Raw genomic sequence first — 12,714 nt, 5'->3', positions numbered from 1 at the left:
CCACCCCGTGACGTCACCCGCCCACGTGACCCCTTCCTGCTGCTCCAGTTCTTGTGGCTTATTGTAGGCTATTCGTTTATTTTTTTTATTATTATCTTGATTTCTGTTTTTTTATTTTTTTTTGACCAACACTGACCCTCCTGGTAGAACCGAGCCCGAGATGAATAACTCCCACGTCCCAGACCAGCAGATCACACAATATCACACGTCTATGCCGCAGTGGATGCTGACACGTTACACTCCGGACTTCTTTTCCGTTTCAGGCGGGCTGTGGACTTCATTTGCACATTCATGTTCGTGATGCTGACTGGTATTTGCACGATCGGACGTGCGGGAGAGTTTCTTTCTGTTTATTAGTGGCCGTGGAGCGCATGGGGCAGGCCGACGTGGCCACACTGGCCCAGCACTGGCCTCTGAGCAGGCCGGACGTCTATCGACTTTTCCCCTCCATCGGCGATCCTGGCAAACCGCAGTCACGGGCGAGGAGCCACGAATGTGGGGCAGAGTGGAAAAGGGGCCGAGCAACAGCAGGCCTCGTGGGCAGAGACGGCCATATCTGGCATCTGGGCCTGGACAGGACGGAAACGGCCTGTCACGAGGAGACGGAGCTGAAGACACAACAGTTGGCCCTTCAAACCAGATCTGTACGTGTTTATTAAATCCCACGGATAAGCTGCGAGGTGAAATGTTTTTGGACGCTCTGTTTCGTCTGCAGAGCACCGCGTGGAGCCGCAGATCTGCAACAGGAAGCAGCTGCTGATGGGGACCAGTGTTGGACTGTGCCTGCCTGCCTGCATGCCCCTCCAGTCGGTGAACGTGACGCAGCCGGATGCCCGGTTTATTCCGTACAATCGATGGAACAGATTGATGGGGATATGGATAATTAGATTGAGTACAAGAAATAAAAAAAAGTCCGTTAACTTTATATGTGCAGAACTTCATTTGTGCAGCTTTAACGTGAGGTTGCGCTGTGGGACTTGACAGGTGTGTATGTGTGTTTTACACCAGGCTAAATTAAAAACTGATTATAAAAGGTCAATTATTTTACAGAATGCAGGCTGAATAAAGTCTACTCAGCATGGTCTGCGTGACATCATGAGTGTGCATCAGTCGCATTTTCTGTATTACAGTTAAGAACTGTATGCTTTTAGTTGTGGTGAATGAGCAAATGATACATGCTAGAGCTTTTTAAAGTAAAGTTTACTGATTTTCAGTGCTGTGGGTTATTAATGAAAATTATATGTCACCTAAAACAGGCCACGTTGCGCTCTGCATTTCACGCGGTTTTCCACTCAAACATTTGCCAACTGCTTCCTCGTCCTTCAATGTGCAGGGCATTTACATGTATATTTATGGCATTTATCAGATGCCCTTATTCAGAACGCATTACAAATCAGTAGTTACCAGGCTTCATGCGGCTTCATTAAGTGAGGCGCGGACTTCAGCGGCACTCTCGGTTACTTTAGTTTGGGTGAAACAAGGCACGTCTGTGCACTCGGCCTCGCCGTTCCTGCAGCTCCCCAGCTTTGTACATCGTCCAAGTGCCCTGCCTCTGCTTCACGTCACCTTCTGTCCTTTAAATACTGGCCTAGAATCCTGATCGGGAGACTTTGAGGATTTGCACTCTCTTTCTTGACAAAGGCACATGGATGAAATTAAAAAATATGGAGATTTCTGGTTGAAGCATTGGACCCTTTGTTAAAAAAAGGGAGGCTTTTTGAAAGTAAGGCCACCTCTCTCTATGGTGAATAAATCAAGGTCTTCTGAATTTACTTCAAAGAAGCACACGGTTCTCTGGAGGCATTCCTTTCTTACTTTTAAAATGTTTAATTCCTTCGAATCATTTATCATGTCGGAGAACAGTTGTGCATTGTGGGACCGGGCCGGGGGGACAAAGGGGCCACATCTGTGTGACGGAAAAGGGGAGCGGGAGGGTCAAGCGGCCAGCGAGAGAAAGAAGCCTGAAAGGCTGGTAGGTCTCTATCCGTCCCTTTTTGGCCTGTTGAAGAGGAAAGACCCCCTCCAGGTTCTTTGCGGTCACAACTCTATCCCTTCTGCACGTGACCGGACGGAACAATGTCCCCCCCGTCACGCCAGCCTCGCTCCGAATGAGCGCGACTTCAAATGATCAACAAGGGCATAAGCCCCCCGCCCGGCCACCACCCACACATCAAATGGCACACAGTGCACTATCAGCAAGCCATGAATGAAGCATAAAAGAGGGGGGAGGAATCCTGGAAATGTATTATTTGAAGGAAAAAATTATAAAAACATAATAAAACTTCAAAGTCCGCGGTGCTATTTCAGCTCACTGGACCTTTGAAAAGCGCCTTCCTGGGAGCCCACCTTGCTGTGGCACCGATAAAAGTGCTGCTTCCCTTCGTCAATACAGCCCCCCTCCAACACCACAGTACAGAAATAACTGCACCACCTGAAATAAAAGAGTTTTTATCGGGTAATTCTTTCGTTGGAAATATTGTCCTTTATTGTCTTTGCAAGCACACAATAAAAATAAAAAAACACACACACACACACACACCCATCCATCTGAACAAACACAGATTACTAATGTCCACAGTGCAGCCGCCATTCGCTCCAGAGTTATGAAATAAAACACCTTGGCGAATTGCAACTTGTTAAAATGGTTCATGTAGAAATATCCTAGACTTGTAAAAAAAAAAAAACACATTAAATATGTAATAACATAATTCATAAAGTCTGTACACAGTGGCCTGGAGTGTCCAGCCAGAGTACACATATAATAATAACAATAATACATTAATAATGTGCCTAATAATGTGTCTAAGTACTTTGTATGACCATATGAATGACATATGATGCTTATTTTCAGTATTAGCAGTTACTGATCGTGAAATAAAAGGGTTTTTTTTAAAACTCATGCAGTGGTGTGTCACATCAGCCCTGAAAACTCATAGCCCTAATGCTCCTCTGATGGTGTCTGGAGAAGGCACTGCATTTGGATCTGAGATTATATTTAAAACTAACAATTATGAACAAAATATTCAGCCACAGGGTTCGTAATAATGCGGCATTTTTATGTTTGTAAAGCACACTCTCGGCTGTTCTGAAAAGTTTGTTAAAAACGGCCACCGCAAGCCTTACTCCTCCTCCCACTGGACATTTGGGGCTTTTGGCACAAATGAAGATGGCAGAATGCATCCACAGGACAGAAATAGACCTGGCATGTTCCTGCGCAACGATTGGGCCGTCACATTTTCCTGTGCAGTGACCCAGCCGTATTCAGAACATCCCAGAAAAAAAATGTTCTGCATTCTTAATATTACTTTGTGTATTCTACACAAATTTCCTGTCTGTAATGAGGCTCTAATGGACACTCAACTGCATCATTGCTTAAGCCTTCAAATCCAGTGAAGGAACCTAAACTCTTCCTGCAAGTTTCCTGCAAGTCGCTTCCAAACCCCAATAATGAGATCTGATCCTCATAATCAGTGTTCTGGGACCCGGATGAGGAGAAATAATGATTTCTGTGGCTCCCATCCTGGTCCAGCGCTGCTGCTGCTGCTGTTGTTAACACTGTCATGACTGCAAAATTATGACATAACGCATGTGCGTGTGTGTGTGTGTGTGCACGTGCAGTACAGATACTGTACTTCAATTCTGCTCTAACATCATCCTTAATCAATAAATATAGTAGAAGCACACACAAAAAAAAACAGAACTGCAAATAATGCAGAAAATAATCCTCTATTTTTCAGGGAACCACATTTTTAAAAATAAATTAAGTATATTTAATAATTAAATATGTCTCGTTCAAAAGCCAGTTTCACTTTCTCTGTTTAATATTAACTGCAATAGTAATCATAGTAAAATAAATAGCATTCACAATTACTGGTTTGTATTAAGACACAAGATAATAATAATAATATTAATAATAATTATTATAATAATAGTAATAATGTCATTTCACAAACCTTCCTCTGTATCTGAATTTTGATACATGTGAGTGGGTGCAACAGAGAAAACTGCCCTGTAAAAATATATCAAATGTACAACCTTTATAGTACAAACCTGACGCGCACATCCAAGCCAGAGCTAAAAATGATAGAAACATCTATTTACTTTGAGAAAAATAAGAAAAGAAATAAGCCATGACTTCAGTTCACCAAACAGAAACAATCAGCCAATAAAAAGAGAGAAGAAGAAGAGGAACTCAAGGCCATTAAACCTACAATGCAGAGATTATAGTACCACTTACAAAAGCTCTTAATAAAAAAAAACATTTTCAAACTATCGAGAATGTAGGAATCTTATCTTAAAACTACTGAGGATGTTAGACGCGAACATGAGTGTAGGAATCTTCTACCACGCTCTAGTTCTGGTAAACAGACAATGTTGAAAATGGCTGTGCGGACGCTGATGAAATCCGGGACAGGCCCTCTTTTTAAAAAAAAAAAAAAAAAAAAAAATCGCTGCTGTTCCATTCAGTGCTGCCCATGGCCGACAGGTAAGCTTCTCGCTCCCGGCCCGAACCTTCAGCCACAGACGACATTCAATTTTGCAGCAAAACAACCTAATAAAAAGTACACACACACACACACACACATACACACACTCGCATGCACACATATGCTATGCTTTTTTTTTTTTTTTTTTTGGCAGTGCAATGAAGAGATAAGAGGTCACAGCGGCCACTCATCATGACCTTAATCAAAAAACAGTGTGAGCCACTGTTCCTGGCAGCGCGTGGCCCTCCCGAGACCGAAGGCATTTGTAACCGCGCCCCAACTGAACCCTGGTAAACCCCGTCTCTGGCAGGGGCTTTGATTTTTCTCTTTTTCTTTTTTGGTGTGCATCAGTTTGGCACGAGGAGAGGACGCGGGGTTCCATCAGACTGCCGTCTCCTGGTCCTCCCGCTGGATCATCTGGTAGTGCTGACGGTTCTCCAGGTAGGCGGCCAGCTCGCCGTCCTTGGCCTTCTCCGCACGGTTCTTTGGTGTATCACCCTGGAAGGAGTCAGGGAGACGAGTTGTTTTTTTTACCACAGGAAGAAATCTGTCCATATCTTCCGTAGGATTTAAGAGGCTCTGACTTCATTTCAGATTTTCATCAGTCATCTAAATTCAAACGAATCAGAAGATAGTGACACTCTGAACCCTTGGGGACGGACAGACGCAGGGCAGCCAGCAGAGCTGAATTGTGGGATTTATTATCTGTGGGAGAACTTGCATGGGGAGGGAATGAGTTGATGCCTGACAAGCATCAACCTGTCCTGTCCCTGTTCAGGGTTTCAGCACATTAATGAGAGATTAGACATGACATTACACACATGACCACACCGGTGGTGGCTGCTTGCTGGTTACATTTACATTTACAGCGTTTATCAGATGCCCTTATCCAGAGCGACTTACAATCAGTAGTTAAAGGGACAGTCCCCCCTAGAGAAACTCAGGGCTAAGTGTCTTGCTCAGGGACACGATGATAATAAGTGGGATATAATAAGTGGGAACGTTGGTCTAGCCCACAAGGCTACTAACCACCCATGAGGAACAAATAACTACCCACCCAGCCTGTTTAGTTGGTGTGTATTTATTTCTGACACCGAGGATTTTATAAGCAGGGTTTAAAAGCGGGAGGAGCCTCTAGGCATGATTGACAGCTCTCACACAACCTACTTTGCCCTCATGTCACACAGCCAGTAGTGTAGGCACTACTGTTACATACTTATGTAATACATTTTCGTATTATTCATACTTATTTGATTGCCAGTAAATCAGGCATGAAGCTGTAATTTCAGCAGTTTTACTATTTTCGACATGATTCTGTAGGCGAAACCTAATTTCACATCTCTGTCAGCGTTTCCCCCGAAACTGGCCGTAGTTCCAGAAAGTTCCCTCAGAACTTGGCTTTTATTTTTTCTCGGCCTCAGAGCCCTGTTTCACACATTTTCTAATTACACCCTAATCCCAGATCCAGGTCTCGGTAATGAGACAAACTCGTACAGCAGCCGGCATTTCTGCCAGCTCCCAGAAACAAGCTGCAATTAAAACGAATAAAAAACGACGCCTCTTCCAGACGTCTTGCTAAGGACGTGACCATGACTGCAGACGTGTGCCATGCCGAAGCTCTTTCTTTGGGGTGATCCTCCTCAAGTTGAAACTGGGATGTTAAGGAGGAGTCGGAGAACAAGAACAAACGGTGCGGCCGCTGCCAGCGGGGCTGAATGGCCACTGATGCTAATTGCGGCCATTTCAGGGCTGCGGGGACGGCCGGAGGACATGCTTGGATTTTTTTCGTCTGAGGACTTCTGCGACATTTTCAATAGTTCAACAACAAAACCATTACATGTCTGATTAATATAAAGGGGATTAATATTTTCTGAAAAAAATTTATTACCTGTCATAAAGTCCCAATAACAGTCTGGACTACATTATTGTTTTATTCATTTGTAATAAATAATTAGATTTACTAATGCCTGAATTGTATGCTAGCCCTTTATGCATTAATATAAATTGTATATAAGTCTTGCCGGATTAATTATTATTGGATTGATTGCTTTGAATGCAGCCAATATATATCCTTGTTTCATAATAATTATTGTCATATTAGCAATTTTGCATATTAGTATAGATTTAGTATTTCAGCCATCATACTTTTAATTGGAGCAGACATAATATTTCACAGATATTTTTTTTTTCTTGCAAGAAGTAAATTTGCCTGTAAATTAGCTATGAGACACCCCAATCATTTTGTTCAGCCATAGCCTCGCTAAGTTATGGTGATCCGATCTCCTCTTTTCCCTGAACATGTCCTCCCAGGTTTTTAGACTTGTCTGGGTGACTAAACATTCATCACATGCATATTTGCAGGGGTGGTAGTAGCCCATGAACCAGAAGACCCAGGTTCAAATCCCACTTACTACCATCGTGTCCCTGAGCAAGACACTTAACCCTTAGTGTCTCCAGGGTGGGACTGTCCCTGTAACTACTGGGACAGTCGCTCTGGATAAATGCCATAAGTGTAAATTTAAATGCTCTAGTAACAAAACGGCGTAAAATATGCCATTCTAGCAGCGTTCACCCTCTCATCCTACATCCAACTACAATTTTCCTACCCATTTCCTCCGGCCACTCCTGATATACTCTGTGCCCCTGCCTTACCGTCCCATCATAAAGAGATGGTTCATCACAGTGACAAAAATGGCCCCCATTCATCATCATGGCAGCCTCCTATCGCTGACAATCTCAGGCGGGTGCGTGGGTGGAGCTCTTTCTAAATGAGACCTTAACGACAGATGCCATAAGGAAGCCATCACCTGAGCAGCGCTCCCATCTCCTGGTAGGAAAAGCCAGTGAAGTGTGGCCAGCGGCATCTGGGAGCATTTAAGGCCGATGACCGGCACTAACCACTGTGTGGTGGCGGCGTGGGCGCGAGAGGTCGGGGTGTCTGGCACAGGGGCGCTGGGGAGGGCCCTAATCAAAGTCTCGTGTTCCCACTGGCTGCTGTGATTGCGGGAGCTGGTAACTCAGCAGGAAATTCGCCATCTTTATAGCAGGGTTGGGTTGGCGGTAAACACTCGGAGTGGGGAGTGAGAGGGAAGTGATGAATGTTGGGCTCTTTTTATCACTGAATAGGGCCTGAGCCATTGAGACACGCAGGTATCACGACCAAATATCATCAAATGTCTTCCCACAATCAACTAATCTTTAAATCTTCTTTAACAGCCCCAGTCAACACAGTCAAAAATTTGAATTAGAACTAGTGGCCACAGAGTTGCTCACCTGCATGTCTGTCTTCATTAAGGAGGCTCCGGCCTCCACCAAGTAGTGACAGATGGTCCTCTGACAAAGTGAGGCAGCTTTGTGCAACACAGTCTCCCCACTGTGAGACAGACAGACAGAAAGACGTTCTCATGGTTCCAAATGTTGATGAAGAGAGGACGGCAAATGTAAAAAAAAATTGACGTGAAGCTTACTTCTCTCTTTCGGTTACATCCAAGATATCGGTAGGTGCTGAAAATGTACGGAGAAGAAGTGATAACACAGCAGTAAGACAGCATCGTGGGCGTGTGAAGTTTGTGTAGGACTGGGAATGTCGAGACTGGGGTTTCCATGCATCTCGGAGGGGCAGGGAATTTAATTGTGTGCTAATTTAATTTATGGACGTGACACAAATCCTGTTAACTGCAATTAACTCGTCTGTGTCGAGACCAAGTGAAGTTAGCGTTCGTGCCACTTTCTTTGGACCAGCGGATTCCGGTAAGCGAGAGACTCTCACCATTGTCGATGACGTAGCGGACGATCTCCTTGCTGCCCACGTCCACGGCGTGATGCAGCAGCGTGCGGCCCAGGAGATCCTGCACCGCCAGGTCGGCGCCGAGTTTGTGGAGCTCTTTCAGCTGCCAAACGCACAGCAGTACTTTTTAATAAAGGCAGTAATGGCTGTAGCACACAGCTGAGAGACGATGGAGTTGACGGGGTCACTTGGTTGTAAGCGGAACTATAGCTTTGAACTTTATGGCCTAGTGAAGTGTAATTTGTCACATCGCTTAAAAATAGTAAAGTCACCAGAGGTCTAGTGCCCCTGCTGGTGGGATTGCAGTACACATTTTAACTCTGCCCACCCCAACGTGTTTCAATGAGAAACTCTTTATAGCTCTAGCGTCAAATTTAAACAGTCATTTTTCCACACACCCAACAAACTAAAATCCATCAACCCAAGAGTCCAAAATAAATGGTGAGAAATTTAAAGAAACTTTTCTTCATATAGATCTTCCCTCATTTGGTGTTCTGATGATAGGAGGAGACGTGTCCTACATCGATCTGCAGTGATGTCCACTCTAATGGACACGTGGAGCCAAACCATGCTGCAAAAATGCTCTTCTGCACTCATTTGTTCACTCCTGACATTACACCACACATCCAGCCAATCAACTCACCCTCTGGTGATCCTTGCTCTTCACGCAACAAATGAGCTCTTCAGCCGAGGCTGTAAACAAGAAAGTGGACACGATCAGTGCGGGACACCAGAACTTTTTCATCCGGTTTCTGCTGATCTGCTGTTTCTGCCGAATGCGCCCGCCAAGCGCCCGACGGATGTGTGCCGGCCCGTGCTAAGGAGATCATTACTGTCACTTCCTGCAGCCTGTCACTCCTGATGTATGCAGCAGAATCGCAATATTCAGGCAATTAATTGCACCGGCAGTTAATTACTTTGGCAGAAGGAGTGTTCCTGCCGGCATGGAAATCTGCGCTTCTAGACCCGAGCTGAGGCAGCAACATTTCCGGTGTGCTTTTAGGGTTAAGAGACTCAGTGTAGGTGCAGTAAGTACCTTGTGAGTGTTTTCTGTTCATTACTCACATGTATGTACTCAGCGTTTACGAGGCAGGCAAGGCGCTGCTGACAACCCGTTCATTTTGTAGAGAAAAAAAACATTTTAATTAAGACCTATAATCACATTAGGATCTGTTGCAGTTCTCAGGGTCTTGGGCTCAATATGGCAAATCCTTGTTCAAAGAGCACTGGATGCCCTTTGTAGATTATTCTCTCTAATCCTGCTATCTTCTTGTTTTTCGCTGCACAAAGCCAGAGGGGGAAAAAAAAATCCCAACAAAATCTATAATATCCAACTAAAACGCTCAGCCGCAGCACTGTTGGATTTAACGTTCTGCATTGTGTATCTAGCTGTTTGGGGGGAAAACAACAAAAAAAAAAAAAAGGAAAATTCAGGGCTTTTGTCCATCTGGTGCCAAGTCAGGTCCTCTGGATAAATTCTCCTGCTGCTCGCGCCAGGAAACTCTGGGGGCACGGATCCAGCATACTAATGAGACTTGGTGTGAATTCTGATAGCCTTGTGCCATGGCACTCAAGATCTGGACTGCACACACACACAAAAAAAAACCTTTTCCAAATGTTTAGGGGCCAGAGAGACAAACAGAGGCTGGCGGTTCTCCAGCCTCCGGTCTCTGGAGCTCATTAAAGGGAGCAAGCAGGAGGCCGTGGGGCATCTTGACCCTCAACACAAACCCTCATCCTTCAAATTGGACCCAAATCCAGTCCTTTTTCAGAGCATTTGACATCTTTGGCAGCAGGGTTGCAATAACCTACACATACAATCTAAGACTTAAAGAATATAATGTGCACCGTGTGCTGTGCTGCTGTGTATCACAAGTGACAATCACTTCACTTTTCTTGTGTATAATATATTTCATTATCTGTTAGTCGGAGGCATGGTGGACCATTGAATACATATTTCTTTTTTATATAAATAGAATAAGATTGGATAAATAAAAAAACTGTATCTTTGTATTAAATCTTTTCAGTCCAAATGATCATGAGACAAATCTTTCACGAAGAGAATTTGTTTCTGGTCTTGACTTAACTTTACATGTGCATATTAATCAATTTAAATAAATAGAAATAGAAATGTCATAAATACATATCAGTTGTTACCTGGATTGGTATTGCAAACTGCAGTCTTCTCAGAAGACCTATAAAAACGAAGCAACAAATAAGTTTGGTAAGAATGCACGTAAACAGTGTCTCATATTTATATCTATTTAGGTCACTTTTTAAGAGTGAATAGAATACCCCTGAAGAAAAGGAGGCAGTAGGTAAAAATATGTTGTTAATTTCCCTATTGAATTAATTGTTTCATGCCTACCCACCTCGCCAGGTGAAGTCGGGCACCATAGCAAATGTCCATGACAAATAAAAAAAGAAACCTTTACAAACAAATCTGCGCACAGAATGTCTTCAATGCGATAATTGGTCCCAGAGTGAGGTGGAGAGGTGGCTGGGAGGACAGGTAGTCCTCACATCAAAAGGCTGCGCCCCTCCTGCTGTCCCCTGTTCTCCTGCAGGCCCAAGGTAATGTGTTTTGCCGGCTGGTCGGCTCCTCCCACGTCTCCCTCTCTTCCAGTCAATCCAACACACACTTGCTCAGTCGCTCCCTGCACGTGCGGAGGAGCCCCACCGGGTCCCCGAGATTTATCCTCCGTCTGAGCTGACAGACATGGCGCCAATCGGCTGGAGGGACCGTCCGCCAGCAGGGGTTCCCAAGAACGTGGTGGCCACCGGCCAGACGGACAGAGATCTGACCCCCTGTCCTGCTCATGTTCAAGACAAATGTAACTCAAAAACGATGACCTGGATACTGCAGGTCTGTAGATCCATACAATTACAGAACAAATTACAGCCATTGTGGCTTTTAATCAGGCAAAATGGCATCATGTTACTGACAATGACCAGTTGTGCCACAGATTATGCAATTATGCAAACTTGAAAGCCAAAGATCACTTGGCAATGTTGTGTTTACAGTCGATCCATATGATGTTTTTGTTCAAATATGGCACCGGGGCATTGAAGAAGCACTCAGAGGGAAGTGTGCAGAGGGATTCCAGCAGATCTCGCTCTCAGCCTGCTCTGAATCACGTCTGAATCACCACAACGGCTGTTATTTCTGGTGCGCGTGTACTGCAGCGAGAAGGCGAAAAACATGCCTACAGTACGAAATCATTTTCAGTCATACTTATTATCTGCCCTAATTTATACTAGTCTGGCTCCACACTCCAGCAGAACCCAAAGCGGGAGGACCCAACAGCTTATGTTTGCTCAGCAGCTGGGCAGCTCACGTCCAACTGGCCTAAAACCCTCCCCAGACAAGATCAGAGGTTTACCCACAAATCATGCTAATCTGATTTGAAGAAGAAGAAGAAGAAAATAAAGACAGACTGCATGCAGTTTAAAAAACATGAACCTGGCACAGCAGGAAACTAGATTATATGGTAGATTATGAAAGTCGACTTTGCTTAGATAGAGCAGGAATGTTTCTCTGTTCTGCCGGTTGTCCACAGCCAGTGTTATTGGATACCGGCGGAATGGTCTTTCACTGATAAATGAGAGTCGGAGCGGAGAGTTTGTAATGATCAGCCACTTCTGGGACGTCTAAAAGGACGCCTTTATCCAGTTAGGGCTCATTAGGTTTGGGTCGGGAAGGGTTGCCACAGCCCCTCTCATCTCAGCGCAAGACTGAGGACACAGCGTCCTGAGCAAACAGCCACGCGGAGATGAATATTTGAGCAAAACAGCACAAAATTTGCCCCTTTGAAAGCTTCAGGCCTCCTTTTGGGGGGGGTTGGTGTCAGTTTAGGGAGAGCGGAGCAGGTGCTGGGAGTGCTTTTACCTTCAAAGACACAGCAAATGGGCTTTTCACATCGATAGGTCCGCGAGCCTAGACGAGCGGTAGAGCGATGCCTCATCTAAATTCATCAACAAATTCTATTTTTCACGATGGATCGTTTTGAATGTCTGATTCGACTGTCCTGTCTTGTTCTGTAATGCACTCAGCACCACTGCTGACTCACGTACCAGATCTTCATGCAGGAACATGCAGTGAACTTGTTGCACTTTCTAAACCCAATTGTCCTGAATGAGGACTGTCAAAAGCCATAAAATCTGCCAATTTTTAAATATTCCAGTATATTCTATACAGTTCCAGTTGTATGTAGTAAAACGTGTATAACAACACATTTTTCTAAAGCAGGAACACAAGCTTGGTGTTATGTTTTTGTTGGTTGAATTGCCTTCTGGGATATGTGATTATACACAAGGTACCAACAGGATGCCTCCTCAAAAAACAAAAAAGACAAGAAGCAGGAACATTACCCGGGTATTCCATCTTTTTTTAATCTATTGTCCCCCGGGTTGAGGAGCACTGCCGTTGGATTTGTTCGA

The 12,714-nt window shown here is 44.5% G+C and overlaps 1 protein-coding gene across 8 annotated transcripts in view; it reads right to left on the bottom strand.

Moving 5' to 3' along the window:
* Positions 1–2,459: 2,459 nt before the first annotated feature.
* dgkza (diacylglycerol kinase, zeta a) overlaps positions 2,460–12,714 on the bottom strand; it is a 62,302-nt gene continuing 52,047 nt past the window's right edge. For 6 of the 8 annotated variants that reach the window (XM_028956869.1, XM_028956868.1, XM_028956870.1 and 3 more), the window contains 6 exons: positions 10,432–10,469; positions 8,918–8,967; positions 8,257–8,377; positions 7,955–7,991; positions 7,761–7,860; positions 4,850–4,985 (listed from right to left, as the gene is read on the bottom strand). In XM_028956869.1, the coding sequence (XP_028812702.1) occupies positions 4,869–4,985; positions 7,761–7,860; positions 7,955–7,991; positions 8,257–8,377; positions 8,918–8,967; positions 10,432–10,469 (463 nt within the window). In that variant the 3' untranslated portion in view covers positions 4,850–4,868. Of the gene's footprint in view, positions 4,986–7,760; positions 7,861–7,954; positions 7,992–8,256; positions 8,378–8,917; positions 8,968–9,339; positions 9,376–10,431; positions 10,470–12,714 lie in introns of those variants that run through there. The other 2 variants (XM_028956867.1, XR_003742755.1) reach the window with 2 other exon arrangements.

This window comes from Denticeps clupeoides, chromosome 16 (assembly GCF_900700375.1).
Source record: "Denticeps clupeoides chromosome 16, fDenClu1.1, whole genome shotgun sequence".
NCBI classification, from domain to species: Eukaryota; Metazoa; Chordata; class Actinopteri; order Clupeiformes; family Denticipitidae; genus Denticeps; species Denticeps clupeoides.
Note: the sequence above shows the minus strand (reverse complement) of the source record. Positions and strands in the feature narration are given on the sequence as shown.